Source organism: Electrona antarctica (genome assembly GCF_951216825.1).
Source record: "Electrona antarctica genome assembly, chromosome: 22".
Lineage (NCBI taxonomy): Eukaryota > Metazoa > Chordata > Actinopteri > Myctophiformes > Myctophidae > Electrona > Electrona antarctica.
In genome coordinates, this window is record NC_136805.1 from 10,446,571 (window position 1) to 10,466,022 (window position 19,452).

Consider the following 19,452-nt stretch of genomic DNA (forward strand, 5'->3'; position numbering starts at 1 on the left):
TATCTGATAAATGTTAGGTAATTACGTGCGCAAGCAGAGCGCGCAAGTACTGCGATCGGCTGGGTATGTATGTCGGTATATTCCATCGGCCAATCAGGGACCAAGAACAGAGATTGGCTGGGTATGTATGTCAGTATATTCCACGGACAATGAGGGACCACCTAACTATTCTTGATGACGTAACTAAAGTACGTTTCAAAATTGGTGTAAGGTCAATATGGTGTATGTATCGGCTGGTTATGTATGTATTATAGTCCTGCCAGAATTGGCCAAAAATGACATTCGAATATTCCTTTAACCCTGCAAGACCCCTATACATTTCTACCTGCAAAAAAGAGATTTCAACCTTACTACTACTTGTACTACTAGGACTTTGTAGAGGAAATGATGTAAAAAAAATAATAATATTCAACTATCATGACCAATGGCATTGCAATGAACATCAATGCACCATGTGGGTTCGAATGAATTTCGAATGATTCGAATGTATATAATTTTAATATGAATATTGCAGCCTAATATGCTGTAAAACTTTCTCTTTCTTTCTCTCTTCTCTTGGTGACGTAACTCAGGGGTTCTCAACGTTTTTGGCCGGGGACCCCCGGAAATGCTTTGGCAATGTCTCGGGACCCCCAATATAAATTGACTGCTACAATAACCTTAAACCATTTTGGGCGGGAACCCCTTTTGGTGTTTTAAGCATTGTTATAATTTAGCTATTGAAAAATAGCAGATCTACAAGCTCATAGCGCGCCACCGAGTGGCGCGCTACGAGCTTGTAGGTCTGCTATTTTTGAAAAATCGTGATTTTTTTTTTTTTTTTTTTTAATCTTTTTTTTTTTTTTTTGAAAATAATTTGGGGAACCCCTAAAATAATTTGGCGACCCCCCGAGGGGTCGCGACCCACGGGTTGAGTACCCCTGACGTAACTAATACGTTTCAAGGTTGGTATAAGGTCAATAACGGGTCTAAAGCATTTAGAATATGGTGAGTGCACCTCATGGCCTACTTGTGTGCAAAGCGCAAGTTGGCAGCTCGACAGAGTGCATTTCTAGTTTCTTAATAATTTCACCCAAAAACGTTTATAACAATTTATGACTATTATATAATATTAAAATATCACTGTCTGCCAGTTACAGTATGTAACATAAGAGGATTAAATAGAATTAAATTGGTTTAAACTGCCTGACCGACCTGGGCCAATTTACCTAACTTACTCCTGACTTAGACAAAAAAAAATTAAAAGAATTAATAAAAAACCACGTGACTTCCACCAGGGGGGCTGCTCCCCCACTTCCCCCCCATTATCTCCGCCCATGGCCAGCTCACCCAGGCGGACACGTGCACGCGACCTCGCCCTTGAGGGCGTCTTACTGATATTATTAGTCAAAATGTGAAAGTAAATTGATTGATTACTATAGTTACTGGAAAAATGTACAATTTACAATTTAGGCATTTAGCAGACGCTCTTAATCCAGAGCGACTTACATTAAGAAATAACAAAAGCATGGCATACATCACATATATAAAAAAAGTAGTTATCATGCATCATGCGTAAACTAAGAATGTAACAGTGGAGTATCTATGTAAAGTTTACATTGTAAACTATACATACTATACTATATAATATATTATACATGTGTACTATAAAGTGCTATGACTACATAAAATGCAATTCTAGAGCTGTCTACGTAACAAGCTATAAGTCTGTTTAAAATACTATCTAAGTCTACATAATGTGCTATCTAAGGGGCTAGGCTAGGGCAAGTGCTACGGGCCATGGTGGAGTCTGAAGAGGTGGGTTTTCAGACTACGGCGGAAGATTGGTGCGAGTGAGGCTGCCAATCAAAAAGGTATATAATAGGCTAATACTTTAATAAGTTCCTTCTCTGGGCATAGTGGTCGGATCTGTGTATCTGTCAGTGCTTGTCCCTTTCAGGGACGTGCACACATAGACATCAAAGGGGGGTTCAGCCCCTGCCCTTTTACCTGTCTGTAAAACAACTGCCCTTTCCATGTACTATGGTGTACTATGGTGAAAGAAATGCAAATGACACTCCCTTTTCCATGCCATGCCGGAACTAAGGCAGCATTCAGGAGAATGCTTTTTTCCCCCGAAGTCTCCTGAACTTGAACAAATGTGTTTAAAAATCCATGTTGTACACCGCATCTCCACTAGCTAAAGAGTGCTGGGTTGCTCCCCGAAAATAGCTGATCTACAAGCTCACAACGCGTCGCGCTGTGACGCGGTGTGAGCTTGTAGATCAGCTATTTTCGCAATTTTTGTCCAAAGGTGCCCTCTTCAGCCCCTGCCCCTCTGACACTCTCTGCATGTCCCTTTCATTCCCATATATCATCAGTCTAGGGCCATATATGGGCACGCTCCCTTTTCTTCCCACATATTATATTATATGGAGCGGACTGATTAGTTTGAGGCTGATGCCATGACGACACCTTGAGGGCTAGACGACAACACACTCCATATTTGGGGCGTCGCGGCAGTGGGAACTCCTTATATGGTAATGGCTGAGTCAGAGTGACGTCAGAGGTCGCCGGCCTGCCAGCCAGCCAGCCAGCCGGCCTTCCCATTAGCCATAATTATAATATAATAAGGATCATTTCCACATAAACTCGCATGAAAGAGGTCAATACAAAATTAACTCATGCATACTGTATACTCGGGAGTTGAATAACCCAAACACACAGTGAGCAAGTCAAATATACTCAACTCAGCTTTATAGTTTATCATGTTTAAAATCAAGTTTAACTGAGACACATGTTTGTGTGTGTGTGTGTGTGTGTGTGTGTGTGTGTGCGTGCGTGCGTGCGTGCGTGCGTGCGTGCGTGCGTGCGTGCGTGCGTGCGTGCGTGCGTGCGTGCGTGCGTGCGTGCGTGCGTGCGTGTGCGCACAGTGCATGCATGCATGCGTGCGCTACAGGATGGGTGGTCTGATCTCTGCTCTCTATTGTACTAACATAAGGCCTCGTGTTCCTGCACCTCTCTCTCTCTCTATCTAGTATTTCCAACCACTATCCCTGTACTGTATCTCTCTCTCTCTCTCTCTCTCTCTCTCTCTCTCTCTCTCATTCTGACGCCACTCCATAATTGATCTCTCGCGTCAACGTCTGACCACTCATACATGAATCAACATAGCAACAGCAAAATCAACTTTTCAGATGGATCCATGCAGCAGGGGTCCTGGCTGGCCTGCATATGACCAGTAAGATGTGTGTGCGTGCATAATTATGTGCCTTTCTCTGTGTATCTGTGTGCGTGCAGTGGCGGATGTTTTACTTAAGTAAAAGTGTAAATACTGCAATGTACCGCAATGTACTGCAATGTACCGCACATGTACTCCGTTACAAGTAACGGAGTACATATGTTAGTTGTCCCGTATTCAAAATGTACTCAAGTAAAAGTACAAAAGTATCGGCGTCAAAATGTACCTGAAGTACATGTCCCATTTAACAAGTTAAAAATATGTCCAAAATCCTTTGAAAATAGCCGATCCACAAGCTCACAATGTGTCGCATCCTGATGCATTGTGAGCTTGTAGATCGGCTAATTTAAATTGGCCGAAATGTATATACGGTAGGGCTGAAGTGGTTAATGTATGTAGTAAATAAGGTTTTCAAATCATTGTAGTGGAGTAAAAGTACACATTTTGGCTCTGAGATGTAGTGGAGTAGAACTAAAAGTACTGAGAATTTGAAATAGTCAAGTAAAGTACAAAATACAAATACCTCAAAATTGTACTTAAGTACATGTACTTATAGTTACTTTACACCACTGTGTGCGTGTGTGTGGTTATGTGAGACTCTGGACTCGAGCCAAAAAGGACACGGCTCCATGCAGCTTGGCAAAGAGAGCAGACATCGCGGGGGCTGATGGTCAGTGGTCAGCTCGTGGGTTTCAAACCGGCTGCGGCTGCGACGGGAGTGCCTGCGCATGTCGTTATGTACCGCGGCGGCGGGTGCATAAATGCGCCTGCTGCATGCGGCCGGCCGTGCAGGTATGCTACAGTAAGTGAGAGTTGCGAGCCCGCCCGCCCGCCTGCGCTCTTTGCGCGGTGTTCTCGTGTGATTTTTCGGTGGGAAGCCAGGGATTTTTAAGCCGTGATCTCATCCGAGCAGGAGTGTTTTATGGCTCTTTAACGAGGCCATTGGTATTCACGGCGCGGCTAACAGAGTGATCCGCCAGAGCACCTTCCTTCTTCCCAAAGTGCACTTTATACACTCACCCAAAAAACCCAACCAAAAGCCTCACTTTTTCCACATGGCACTAGTGGTTTGTTTTACTCTGGGAGTTTACAAATGCAACCGACTGGATTTTCTTCTTTTTTTTTAACAGGGTCCATTTGGTTACATTTGTATACCTCTCAGAATTAGACATTGATATGTCAAGCACCGAGGATTTTTACTGTGTGTGTACGGAGCAGAGCGGGGAGAAGAAATAAAACAAATTAGGTAAATGTTTACTCTGGATCTGTGGCTTCCTGCTGGGTCTGTGGTTGGAGACACTGGGGGAAGGAGGGAGTGATCTGGGTCTGTGGTTGGAGACACTGGGGGAAGGAGGGGAGTGATCTGGGTCTGTGGTTGGAGACACTGGGGGAAGGAGGGGAGTGATCTGGGTCTGTGGTTGGAGACACTGGGGGGAGGAGGGGAGTGATCTGGGTCTGTGGTTGGAGACACTGGGGGGAGGAGGGGAGTGATCTGGGTCTGTGGTTGGAGACACTGGGGGAAGGAGGGAGTGATCTGGGTCTGTGGTTGGAGACACTGGGGGAAGGAGGGGAGTGATCTGGGTCTGTGGTTGGAGACACTGGGGGAAGGAGGGAGTGATCTGGGTCTGTGGTTGGAGACACTGGGGGGAGGAGGGAGTGATCTGGGTTTGTGGTTGGAGACACTGGGGGAAGGAGGGGAGTGATCTGGGTCTGTGGTTGGAGACACTGGGGGAAGGAGGGAGTGATCTGGGTCTGTGGTTGGAGACACTGGGGGAAGGAGGGGAGTGATCTGGGTCTGTGGTTGGAGACACTGGGGGGAGGAGGGGAGTGATCTGGGTCTGTGGTTGGAGACACTGGGGGAAGGAGGGGAGTGATCTGGGTCTGTGGTTGGAGACACTGGGGGAAGGAGGGAGTGATCTGGGTCTGTGGTTGGAGACACTGGGGGAAGGAGGGGAGTGATCTGGGTCTGTGGTTGGAGACACTGGGGGAAGGAGGGAGTGATCTGGGTCTGTGGTTGGAGACACTGGGGGAAGGAGGGGAGTGATCTGGGTCTGTGGTTGGAGACACTGGGGGGAGGAGGGGAGTGATCTGGGTCTGTGGTTGGAGACACTGGGGGAAGGAGGGAGTGATCTGGGTCTGTGGTTGGAGACACTGGGGGAAGGAGGGGAGTGATCTGGGTCTGTGGTTGGAGACACTGGGGGAAGGAGGGAGTGATCTGGGTCTGTGGTTGGAGACACTGGGGGAAGGAGGGGAGTGATCTGGGTCTGTGGTTGGAGACACTGGGGGGAGAAGGGAGTGATCTGGGTCTGTGGTTGGAGACACTGGGGGGAGGAGGGGAGTGATCTGGGTCTGTGGTTGGAGACACTGGGGGGAGGAGGGGAGTGATCTGGGTCTGTGGTTGGAGACACTGGGGGGAGGAGGGGAGTGATCTGGGTCTGTGGTTGGAGACACTGGGGGAAGGAGGGGAGTGATCTGGGTCTGTGGTTGGAGACACTGGGGGAAGGAGGGGAGTGATCTGGGTCTGTGGTTGGAGACACTGGGGGAAGGAGGGAGTGATCTGGGTCTGTGGTTGGAGACACTGGGGGGAGGAGGGGAGTGATCTGGGTCTGTGGTTGGAGACACTGGGGGAAGGAGGGGAGTGATCTGGGTCTGTGGTTGGAGACACTGGGGGAAGGAGGGGAGTGATCTGGGTCTGTGGTTGGAGACACTGGGGGGAGGAGGGAGTGATCTGGGTCTGTGGTTGGAGACACTGGGGGGAGGAGGGGAGTGATCTGGGTCTGTGGTTGGAGACACTGGGGGAAGGAGGGGAGTGATCTGGGTCTGTGGTTGGAGACACTGGGGGAAGGAGGGGAGTGATCTGGGTCTGTGGTTGGAGACACTGGGGGAAGGAGGGGAGTGATCTGGGTCTGTGGTTGGAGACACTGGGGGGAGGAGGGGAGTGATCTGGGTCTGTGGTTGGAGACACTGGGGGAAGGAGGGAGTGATCTGGGTCTGTGGTTGGAGACACTGGGGGAAGGAGGGGAGTGATCTGGGTCTGTGGTTGGAGACACTGGGGGGAGGAGGGGAGTGATCTGGGTCTGTGGTTGGAGACACTGGGGGAAGGAGGGGAGTGATCTGGGTCTGTGGTTGGAGACACTGGGGGAAGGAGGGAGTGATCTTTACACAGTGCATTATAACCTCAAGGGACTGCACTTTTTATTTTGCAGAGCGTTCGCCCAGGTGGGCGTGGCTATATGCCTAAACCTAACTCTAACCGTAACCTCACAAACACTATGCCAGGGGTTACAAATCACTCAGATAACTATAAAATATGGCTAACAATGAAGTTTCATTCCAAAGACTATGACTAAAACTAAAATAGAAATGTGCTGCCCAAAACACACTGCATGGTCCCGTCTCTCATAACCTCAGACTATGACCAAAACACACTGCATGGTCCCGTCTCTCATAACCTCAGACTATGACCAAAACACACTGCATGGTCCCGTCTCTCATAACCTCAGGGAACACGGACCGCACGACCTTCGCTCTCTGACCTGTCTTTGAAGAAGCGGCGGAAGCCGAACGCCACCAGCTTGAAGACCGACTCCAGGACGAAGATGAGCGTGAAGATGTAGTTGCAGATCTTGAGCGCCTCGGACAACCTCTGGAGATCGGACAGACATTTAAAAAGAAAAACAATTATGAGAAAGATGATGGTTAGGGATGGAGCTCGTTCATTTGCATTGATAACGAGCACCTTATCGATCAGGCTTATCAGGCAGTATTTGCAAGGACCCCCTTAACTCTGAGAGCGTACAAATGGAACCAATTAAATGGACCAAAGGTCCATTTGGTTCAGCATGGCGATGGGCTGGCCCCTGACCATTGTTGCTTGTCAAACAAGTACTGAGCTCCAGAGTGCAGATATAGCCATTTCCTTCGGTCTTCACGTGGAATGTTGTCCTGCGTCTGACCTAGAAACAGCTACTGTGAAGTCTGTGATACATCATAGAAACTAACCTCCGCTCAGGATTCGTTATTTCACATAATAGAGCGTTCCCACCCCTCACCTCTCCTACTTTCTTAGTGAAAAGGCCAGAATAATAAAGGCAGCCTTTCTTGTCTTTCTTTTTTTCTTTACCCATAGGAGAATTCACCACACTCGACTCCCATGTAGAAACCGACCTTTAATATGGAAGAAAAATGGAGAGAAAATAAGCCAAGTCCGCGGGGGATTTCAGTCAAATCTATCTGTTGGCCACCCACTCAGCTCAGGCTGCAAACTACATCCACTCACCAGCCTTTTATTTCATTACCTAGTCTTATCCAGCTGTGTCATTCCCATTCCACCAGAGGGCATGTTCAGAGTCAAAAGGTTTCTGGCATCAAAGCATATTGGTGATAGTCAATTGTCAAGGATATCCTCCTGAATGTACCTGTACTGTAATAACTATTTTCCCTGTGTTTGGACCAAGTGACATGATATAAAGTAGCCTTGCCCATAGGGCAGGAGCCTATCTCCTGTTTCTGTAGCGTGAGGCAGCTTGATGTACAAGTACACCCCCTGGACATGACGCTAGTATGTCGCAGGGACTTACCCCCAATCCAACCCTTGATGCTGAGTGTCAAGCAGGGAGGCACTGGGTCCCATTTTTAGAGTCTTTGGTATGACCCGGCCGGGGATTGAACCCTGACCTCCCGAACCACAAGGCCACTGAGCTGGTCAAGTGACATGATATACACATAGTAATAGTTCTTACTAACGTGCACAACCTCTCCTCAAAATGTTCTGCCATTTTCAAAAGGTTTTCATCGTGTCTCACTAGCTAGTTCAGTTGACGGTGGAGCTACACCCACCATTTCCTGTGAATACTCCTGCATTTTCTGCGTACCCCTAAGCCGTCAGAAATGGTGCCCCATGATGGATGGAATTAATTCAAAGGTACATCAACAGATAAGAGAGAATTAACTTCAGATATAGATACCAGTGGGCTACTACTAATCTAGATGAGAATGCCAATTGATTTTTATAATGAATTATATGGAAATGACTTCAAATTAGAACGTTTTTCGCCTACTAGGCAGTTTGCGAGATAAGCCTCAGACGCACAGACACAACGGTAGGCCCTCTATTATATGCCCTCATGGTGGCCAAAGTTGAACGGCAGAGAGAGAGGCTATCTGTGGAACAGAAGGTGACCTGTACGCCTCCTAGCGTTAAATGTCCGTGAGCAAGACACTTAACACATTCACTTTGTGAACTTTGTTTGACAGCGGGATTAAATAATCGTGATCCAGATCTCCTTGCCTATAGTTTTCACTAACCTTTGAAGAGCCAATGCGCCAACATGATTGTTGCTTTTCATGAAAATCCGGTTTACTACATGGCTTGGTTGAATGCTTGATTCTGATTGGTCAATCGCTGAATTCAGCGGTGAGTTATGTGTTGATAATGACCGCTCCGCTGTATAACAGACCTCTGCCCAATCAAACCCTCTGAGCACCAGCTGCGCGGCTGCGCCCCGCTTGATTTACTGCTGTTTCCAACATGATAGCCATGTAAACACACACACTAGTGACACACAATGTCATTTACAGCTGAACATTGCTCTCAAAAATGTTTTTGAAAACATTTGAGCGAGAAATACCTTCAGGGAGTTTAACCGAGTTTAAACTCCCTGTCGGTGAATTATCTCCCGACAATGACCACCTAGCCAGATATTATCCCTTATGTAATCGCTTGTTGTAGTGTTGAAAAAGAATACAAAGTGGCGATCAACTGAGCAAATTGGCATATGTTATGTTATGATATCGTGATGATGTAAGATGATAAGGGTTGGTAAAGCGCCCCTCACGTCACACGGGTGTGACTGTTTTTCTTTTTTAAGTTAAAGCACTTTATTCCCCATCGTTGTTCCTGTTCCATGTTCTCATACCGTATCTAAAGCTTCGGTGTTGCTTTAAAGAATTATAGACTATTATTTTTCTATGATCAATCTCATCATGGAATTAATGTCAATATCTTCCTCAATACTAGGCCTATAGCTTTGTACTGATTGAGTAAATAAGCATCTATCATATTTTCTTCTATGATCTTATCAATGTTCATATCTTATCTTGCTCAATACTGAGAGTGTAGATTTGTACTGATTGACTCAAGTATAGTTAGTATAACCTTGTGTCCCCACCCCCCCGCAAAATGGCACCCCTAAATAAAACCCAAATTATGTGGTGTGGCACGTGCGCCGCAAGTGCCCTTTTCAAATTTTGGCCCCCTGCCCCTCCAAATCCCTGTGCACGTCCCAGAATTAATGAATTGATTAATGAATATCCTGGCAGTCAATGTGTCAACTGCTCAACGAAACATGCTCTGATGAAAGCTCATAGCCCAAACGCGTATAAGCGTTCCTTTTTGGTCACTTATTATACGATTTCACGTTCCTTTTTGGTCGCTTATACGATGGTCGCTTATACGATTGCATCACGTGGCTCAAGGCCACCAGAGATGGCGTGCCTCCGTCATGGTCATGGTCACAAAAAACAAGCGCTCCCTAACGTGTCAGTAGTTTCAATTCTGCCTTTCCTAGTATGTCTGATTATCACATATTGGGTCTCTTTCCAGGCTTCTGATTACGGACATATTCTTGATTATAGGCTGATAACGTTGGAAGCGCGTGTCGTCTCTCACCTTGGGCTGCTGGTAGTGCTCCATGGACATGGTGATGACGTTGAGGCCGATGACGATGGTGATGAACAGGTCCAGGTACTGGCTGGTGCACATCCGGTGGATGAAGAGGCGCGCCGGGGAGTAGTCTGAGTAGTACGGCTTGCTCTGAGCTTCTGTTGGAAGTGGGGTGGAAGCGGGGGGGAGGGAGGGAGGGAGGGATTCCGTAGTATAGAGGGACGGGGAGTATATATAGGAGGCGGGGGGGTCGTGAAACGAGTGAGACAAGTACCGGGAGCAGAGAGAACGTGGCACCCCCATGGGGTGGCGTTTGTGAGACAGCACAATGCATACACGCCCATTACACTCGCTCAACAGGGTAAGGAAGAACAGGCGGAGAGAAGCAATACCAACAGATGTAGAGTTAAATATATATATAGATACTGGGAAAAACTGAGAGAGGCAGAGGAGAGAGATGTAAGAAAGAGGAGAGCTAATACAGAGAGAGAGAGAGAGAGAGAGAGGGAGAGAGAGAGAGAGAGAGAGAGAGAGAGAGAGAGAGAGAGAGAGAGAGAGAGAGAGAGAGTACCCCTGTGGTCGCTAGTCATGACTAATCAAATCAGATCCTCCTTTCCAGTAATCAACACTTATTTGAATGAAGTTTCCCTAGAGAGGGTGTGTGTGTGTGTGTGTGTGTGTGTGTGTGCACGTGCGTGCGTGCGTGCGTGTGTGCGTGCGTGCGTGCGTGCGTGAGGTGTTGATAGAGGAGGAGGAGGAGCCTGATCCGATGTTTTTAGACTAGGCCCTGGGCGATATAGCTCTGCTATTTCGGAGCTATAGCTCTCTCCCTTTTTTTTCTTCTTCTTCTTCTCTCCTCCTCGTCTCTTCTTTTGATCTCCTCTCCTCTGTCTCGCTCTTTCAAAAGACACATCGAAGTCATCAACACCTCACTTCCACAGGAGACACACCGTTGTTAGTCTGCCCTTCATCCATCCATCCATCCATCCATCCATCCATCCATCCATCCATCCATCCATGATGAATAGATGTATGGAGGGAGCGAGGGAAGGACAGAAGGATGGATGAAAAAGAGAGAGATAGAGAGAGAGAGAGGAGGCTCCCACCACCACCACGTATAAGTATCACCATACAGTATATATCCATAATGGCCTGAGCAGTTAAGTGGAGAGATGGGTCATAGGAGGGACACACACAGATAACGGTGATTCCTTTGGGGCTAGTGAGTGATCCCTCTCTGGCCAATTACCCCATACTGTAGGTACACCACTTCTGCTGCTGTGCTGAGCGGTGTCGACGAGTCCCAAGAGACCAGGGTGTGTGTGTGTGTGTGTGTGTGTGTGTGTGTGTGTGTGTGTGTGCGCGCACGCACGCACGCGTGTGTGTACGCATGCATGCGTGTCTCATGCTTCCCAGCAGTGCTATACAGGACCTTTATACTACTACACGAGGGAATGGATGGTAGAGAGAGACGAGTAAGCAGAATCAGTTAAGAGCACAGCTTTATCAACCCATTTCTATGTCTTATCTGTGCCTTTGGGGAGGATCAAGCATTATCTTTTTTGGAGATCTATAGGCAATATAAGGACGCACGGCGTATATGGCATACTGCTGGGGACAGTTTCCAAAGAATATGTTTATGTGTCTGGGGATGTTCATTTTAAACATGAAATCTAAAAGTGCACTGTTCCATTTGTTATCTTTTTAGACCACAGTAGGCATATATATACTCAACTATTGATGAGTTCTGTCGAGGTTCTGCAACAGCAAAAACAGCAATATTGGCTTCTTTGTGCTGACCTGGAGTCAACTCCAACTCGCTTATACTTTAAAAGTAAAAGTTTACAAATCCTGTTTATTTTATTTATTTAACGCTTATTGAAACTGGAAGTCCCAAAGGATTCAATTCGCTTTTTTTTTTCCCCGAGCGTGAGCTAGCCAAGACAACGCACTATTATACGGGTCGCACGAATGATAGAATAGAAGCAGACGAGGGACAACAGATACACAACGGTGCTCTTTTCAATAATGAGGACTTTGAACTCTCCCAGGGAGATTAAATTATTAAATTGTTGTCTGTTCTGGAGGTTATTCCACCAGGGCACAGAAACGGGAGAAAAAGTTTCTCTATACCAAGTTCTGGGCCAAGGCTACATGTCTACCTGGCGGAGCAGTGGAGTCCACATCATAACGGCTGTTATTGGGTGATAAGACATCACACAAATACGAAGGGAGTTTGCCCAGTATGACTTTTGCAAATAATAATAAATATGCTGCTGTCTCCTTAGGCTAAGGCCCGAACCGCACCAATGATTCACCATGCAACTCCTTTGCAACCAAACAGTTGCGAGGAGTTTCAAGGATTCGCATTGGTGCGGTTTGGGCCTTTAACTCATTTTGGGCGGGAACCCCTTTTGGTGTTTTAAACATTATGTTATAATTTAGCTATTGAAAAATAGCACATCTACAAGCTCATAGCGCGCCAACGAGTGGCGCGCTACGAGCTTGTAGGTCTGCTATTTTAAAAAAAAAAACGTGAAAATGTGTAGCAAATCCTGACAGAAAACTGTCAGGATTTAGAAGACATTTTATAAATTTCGACGTCAGGCCTAAATTGGTTAATGAAGACCAGAAACCAATTGTGAAGTGAATAATGGGGCAGTTAAATTGCATGTACATAAGTTACATAACTCTATGTAACTGTATGTAAATAATGTTCTGGAACACGTTAGAACAGGATGGGCAGTTATTTTTCCCAAGGGGCCAAATGAGAAACAGACAATATTGTGGAGGGCCGGGCCAAAAGGCTGAACTCAATTCTGCATAATTCTAATTTTATTTCCATATACAAAGCAGTACATGGCATTGTTTTGGCAAGCTGGTAAGAGTTATTATTATTATCTCTGACTTCAGTAAAAAAAATACTTAGTAGTCCATATTTTGTTCAAACCTCTGCATTTGGTATCTACCTTTCTTTTTTTGGCATGAGCGGACATTTTTTGAGAAGTGACAGGGAAGGTAACCGGTTGTCAATCGCACGCAATTTTCGGCAAGGAAACAGATTGCGTGTACGTGAATAAACAGGCTTCAAAATCAAAGTAATGCAGTTTTAGTCCACGGACCACACATAGGGTAAAATTAGAAAGTATGTTTTATTTTCAAATTTCCAAATAACCGGTCAGAGTCAGCCAAAGGGCCGTGTTTGTCACCCGGGCCGTGTAATGCCCAGGTCCTGCTTTAGAACATTGTCTGAACAAGTACTGTTTTCCTGACGAATTAACCCTGGTGTTCCTATTTGGGGCGTGTGTCCTTACTGGGGAAACTAGCCAATTACCATGCACCGTCCGTGACATATGGCGAGCATGCACTGTACAGAGTAATCTAGTAAGAGAGTAGCGACACTAGCGTTGACTACCATTGTAACAATGGGATCTCAATGGGATAGTTCCAATGTTTGGAACTATAGCCCATATAGGCACCCGCTTTGCGGCGAGATCAAAGCGTGTCGCCACTCTCTTACTGGATTACTCTGGCACTGTAGATCTGCAATTTTTTGAAAAGTATCAAATAGGGATTAAGTGGTTGAGCCTGGCCTTATAAACTCATTCTAAAAACTTCATTTAGCACAGCAACGTTTCTGCGATTAACTACTGACATGTTTTGCCTCCTCCTGGTAATGATTGGCATTAGCAGTGCAGAGGTCCCTGAATGCCAGTAATGACAACCGATCTGCAAGGCAGCCAATTCCGGTTCCCCGTGTTGGACTACGTTTAGGCGTTCACACCGCCCGCCCGGTAAAAAAAATGACAATTGGTTTTGAAAGTCTAAAAAAAAAATTTCACCGCCAGTTAAGCTTCAGGGTCGGCACGGCATGAGGATTCAAATAAAAAAGGTAACAAATCGTTCATGCCTTTCAAATGCGCTGGTGATAATTGCTTTTCTCGTATCTTGGCTTACAGCGTGCGTGACGTTCCTAACCCATTTTGGGGCGGGAACCCCTTTTGGTGTTTTAAACATTATGTTATAATTTAGCTATTGAAAAATAGCAGATCTACAAGCTCATAGCGCGCCACCGAGTGGCGCGCTACGAGCTTGTAGGTCTGCTATTTTTGAAAAATCGTGAAAATATTTATTTCAGAAAACTGGAGGATTTAGAAGATTTTTTTAAGGCCTTTTAAGGCCTAAATGGGCTAAAGAAAGTGACAGTTCCACTGTCATGCTTTCTCGGCATCATGACGTGTGAATGGGGTTGTGAGGGACTGAGGGCTGCTGGTGAAGCAGCATATGGTCCGCCCACACAGACGCTGATAAAGCAGGTTGGAGTGTCTGAGTGGCTGAGCCTGCATTGGCCCTACAGTCACACATTCAGCGCCGCGCGGTAGCTATACTGCGGCTGTCTGGGGGAGTTCCATCATGACATCCTTTTTATTGTGTTACGAGGAGAAAGGGACATATGACTTGTTGGTTATGGCCATGAAGACCGGGGAAAGCATCTGTGTCATTTTAGATTTAAGCCATTTAAGGCATTATTTTAGACTTTGGCTGTTCATAGAGAGATGACTTCCGCACACCCGGTAGGTTTGGAGCAGGTGTGATGATGACGAGGCATATACAATGTGAAAGGAGAGACACCCGCACACCGCCACTTGCTGGGTTCAGAGCATTTTATTAAAGCAACGTTTCGGTCTTGCGACCTTCCTCAGGCTTTGGCTATTCAAAAATAGCAGATCTATACAAGCTCAATTATGATCGTGAACATTTGTGCAAATCTTTGGGGCTCCCTGGAACAAAATGTTTTGAGATGGGATCATGGGGGTCGGCAGCCCCCCCCCCCCCCCCCCCCCCCCCGCCCCAGAAGGGGGTCGGCAGCCAAATACATATCATTTCGGGGGTCGTTGACATGAAAAAGTTTGAGAACCACTGTTTTTGTCTGAAAACTGTTTTAGGATTTAGAAGACTATATAGATTCGTCTTAATCGGTTATCATTCCACCGTTTATACTTCCTGTCTGCAGGTGCAATGGGCAGCTAGACACACTGAGACAGACAGAGAGAGGCACGCACGCACGCATGTGTGTGTGTGTGTGTGTGTGTGTGTGTGTGTGTGTGTGTGTGTGTGTGTGTGTGTGTGTGTGTGTGTGTGTGTGTGCTCTCACGCGCGAGAGTTACACATTAAAATGTAGGCCCATAACCGGTAATGATGCAGTATATCGTACGGACAGTAAACCCAACAGTGCGAATGGGAGGACAGTAAAACTATTCGCTTTAAACCAAAAACCGTCGCTGCGGGCCAGTATGTTCCAGTGTTTACGGTTCAAATGAAAAGGCATCGGGGTCGTGTATAACGCGAAACTCTAAAGTGGGACAAACGGAACAATAATTATTCCAGGGGCTAGTTCAAAAAAAGTTTAATTGAGGAAGTAAAATAACTGACAGGAGAATGAGAGCGAGAACATTAAACCCCGAATTCCATCACACTGCCGTGTTTTCTCCTGTGCGGAGGAGGAGGAGTGAGCGGAGCCAGCAGCGGTGCTTTGATGAGGAACGGAGCTCGCTCTCTCTCTGCTCCCATAACATAAGAGAACACACACACAGTGTGATGTACGTTACATCACACCCGAGGCCTGGGAGTCAGGCTGCCGTCAAAGTGAGAGCCTTCTTCTGACGTGAGAGAGTTATAGCTATGATAACCCATGAAGACCGGGACAGCGTTAACAAGTATGATTTTAGATTTGAGCTAAAGAAAATAGCGATATTTTAAACTTTGGCAATAAAACAAAATTGCTCGTGTCGATTTGCCATTTTTGAAAATCTAGAAAATTGCATTGAAGTGCAAATCTTTGATATATTATTTTCTTTAAAAGCGTTTTTTTTAAACTCAAATCTTTCCTTCTGGGAGTCCCTGGAGCTAAATATTTTTAGATGGTCGCGTCCACGGCCTAATACATATAATTTTTGACATGAAGAAGTTTGAGAACCCCACCCTCACTTTTTTCAGAAACCTGTTTATAGGATTTAGAAGACATTCACAGAATCTGCATCAGGTCTTAATGGGTTAACTGTAGACCTCATTCATCTCTCTCTCTCTCTCCATCTCGCTCTCTCCACCTATACAGTTCATAAAGATATCTTTCTCCCCCATGGAGATCTGGTGATATGCTACTGTAAAGGTGAGGCCTCCTCTCTCTCTCTCTCTCCACCTATACAGTTCATAAAGATATCTTTCTCCTCCTGTGATCTGGTGATATACTACTGTAAAGGTGAAGCCTCCTCTCTCTCTCTCTCTCGGCTGTTACACACAATCTTGTGGCAACAGAATTGGGCTCAGAAATACCAATGGCAGCAGGTCATGACCCAAACAGGTCATCATGACCCAAACAGGTCACCATGTATACGGTCATGATACCTGCGGGCTGCGTCTCCATACCCAATCCCGTCACCGGGGTGCATTTACACTATAGGTTATAAACACATTGCATGCACATATATTTCATTGCATTGGAGGTCTTAGCTCTAGCCTTAGTTAGCACTTGCTTTCTGATTGTTTAAATATAGTGTCAGGCATGACATTTCAATGTTTTGGTAACTGTAAATCAGAAGTTCATGAACTGTTTCAGCCCGGGACCAAAGTGGATTAAAATTTTAGCCACGCTCCTCTCAAGCAGAGACAGAAAGAGAAGTCGCTAATTTTGGAATCCGAATAAACAACCGTTCAATAAACAGAAACACCCGAGCTCAACTGATTCTAAGGAGATCTAAAACCCCCAACGTGATCACCACCTGACATCCGTTCCGACACCGGCGGAGAAATTGAAAAGGTTGTTAGTGAAGACAACAGAGGCGAAGGATTCCCCTCCCTCCCATGTCCAAAAACAACGCCCGGAGGCCTCATTTATCCTGGTGTCTTCCTGTGTACTCACCTTGTACTCACCTCAGATACAGTTTGATTGGGGGGGTGGGGGGGTCAAGGTATGAGAGGGGGGGGGGGGGGGTATGGGTAAGTATACGGATTCGAGGATGTAGGGCACCAGGAGTTGTTTTTGGACCGTGCCACTCTCAAAAATATAATAAATACATTTCCGAGGCGGTCTTGGTTGGGAAATACAGACACAGTAAATGGGCCCCACCGCCCCGGTGGGGGTTTGGGGGGCGCCCGGTGAGCGGAAAGAAGCCCCACATGGTATAGTATCACCGTGATTGAACTGTGGTGGTCGGGCTGGATTGGATATGTATGGTTCAGTATGTGGTGGTACAGAGTGGATGTGGCGTGGCGTGGCGTGTCGTGACAGACCTTTATATGCTCCAATGAAACAGAGCTCGACCATGAACCTTCCAGAGATGGCATACAGCGAGGTTATGAGTGTCACGTAAGATGTGTGGGACAGGGTCGGGGGTCGCTGCCCCGTGTGTGCCTGCATGTCATGATTGTGTGATTGCAGTAGAGTCAGAGCTGGATGTTCTTGGCGATGGCAGGGGGATGAGTGGCGATGATATTTAACGCATATGGACTACAATTGGGATGATGTCAGATGATGGGAAAGAGACATTTTTTTTGTCCAAAACAGAATGGCTGCAAAAGGAAGAGCGGGTAACGGTCCTAAAAAGCAGCCACAGTGCACTTCATATGGATGGAGGGGGTGGATATGGGCCGACACGTGGAACCACACAGGCATGGTTATATAGGGTTAGTCTTGCATGGTTTGGCTGCTGAGGCTGCTTTTAGGAACCCGTTCCTGCAATGGTCAATGGCTTAGTAGTAAAACACTGAAGAGTCAATGTCTGCTGGACACAATGGTATAGGAGCGCCACCAACGTATACAGGTTTTTCAAATCTACTTAAGAAGCCAGCCGTTGGAGAACCAAGTGTTTCAGCGGTTTGACACTTAACGGAGCCTGGCACGAGCCTATTACCCATCCCCGGGGCAGAACTTCAAAGAAGAGCGGCGACACTGAAACGGAGTCGTTCACTTCTAAATACCACAACGCGCTTGCACAGTTGATTTGTGAAAGTATGATTTTTTTGAATGGAAGTTGGACAAATGCACACTAAAAAAGCAGCATGGATAATGTAAGGCAAATCGTAATGATAGATCATCGCTCCTGAATTCTGCGGAACAGCACGTCCTTGAAGAATTGACTAGTGGAATAGTACAGGCTCAATGGGACCCAAACGGCAACGTTATAATGTTAAGTCAAACCGTTTAAAACTCATTTGGCTCTCCAGGGCTACTTCAGAAGCCAGCAAACACTGAGTCAAAGCAAACCAACAACCATCAAAGGGAACAGTAAAAAGAAAAGGATAAAGGAATTTAAACAAAAGATTCAGCTGGATTTCCCAAAATGCTCTGCTGCCTCGCTTAGACACAACAGAGAAGACAGGAGGAGACGACAAATACGGAAGAGAGAAATGGATCTGAATCACAGGAAGGCATAAAAGATAAGCAGCAGGGCACATTGAGGAGTCCAGAAGAAAAGAACAGAAATAAGAAACCATGACATTGTATACAAAAAATGAGCGAGCGTGAGGATTAGGGCTGGGCAATTAACCCAAAATATATCCACACCGACATTTAGAACCGAGAACGAGCTTAATCACTTCATAGATAAATTTAGAAGCAGGTTTATATATTTTATTTTGTATTTCTTATATCAACAAATTGACGCAAACAATTCTAATCATTTTCTTTACAATTGACTAGTCTGATTAAGCCCTGTATTAGTGCGTTATAGCGAAAATAGCCAATCTACAAGATCACCATATGTGTTACAATGCAAGCTTGTTGATCTGCTATTTACACTATATATTGTAATAATAATAATACAAATAATAATAATATTGTGATATAGATTTGAAGTCATGTCACCCAGCCTTATACCCTCTCTCTGACGTTCACACACGCACATGTACACGCACACAGACACACGCACACTCACACTCACGCGCACGCACACGCACACGCACACGCACACACACTGTGCTGGTTCACACGGTAGACTTACACACCTCTTTCTGAGTCTTATATTTGAGCAGGATGTATAGCGACTGAAATGGAGGGGGGAGGGGAGGTGGGCGGGGCTGAATGGTGAAGGCAAGCGATTGATTGGATCGTGTGTGAGTGGAAAGGCGGGGACACGGACGGGGACCACAGGAATATATATATATATATATAGCAATGATGGGCGCATTTACTAACAAATTACATGGCCGATGAGAAGCACTATAACAGCGTAATGGTAAAAAAAACACAGAACACATTATCTCCACCTATTTGGACAGAACGTTTCTCCACAGTGCTGTCCGGGTGTGGAACAGCCTATACCAGAGCATGTACGTAGTTGACTAAATCAATATCACACAAGAGGGTGTGCGTTACTGTCATTAAAGGCACACTTGCGTTGCTGCAAGAACGAGCGTAAGCAGTGCAGAAGTGCCATTAATTCCTCGAAACGACCTGTTGTATAATCCATCACAGACAATGGCCTTCAAGCCTTTAAACGCAGAGTTCATAGACATCTATCCTGACCTGACCACACCCCTCACACTGACTGTTGAAGCTGCAGTGAACAGA

General features: G+C 46.0%; 1 protein-coding gene across 1 annotated transcript in view; it reads right to left on the reverse strand.

The window, feature by feature from the left end:
- Positions 1–19,452, reverse strand: part of cacna1g (calcium channel, voltage-dependent, T type, alpha 1G subunit) — a gene marked incomplete at its 5' end in the record, with an annotated part of 243,541 nt that overhangs the window by 33,022 nt on the left and 191,067 nt on the right. The window contains 2 exons of the mRNA XM_079492215.1: positions 6,757–6,866; positions 9,891–10,042. Of these exons, the coding sequence (XP_079348341.1) occupies positions 6,757–6,866; positions 9,891–10,042 (262 nt within the window). The remainder of the gene's footprint in view (positions 1–6,756; positions 6,867–9,890; positions 10,043–19,452) is intronic.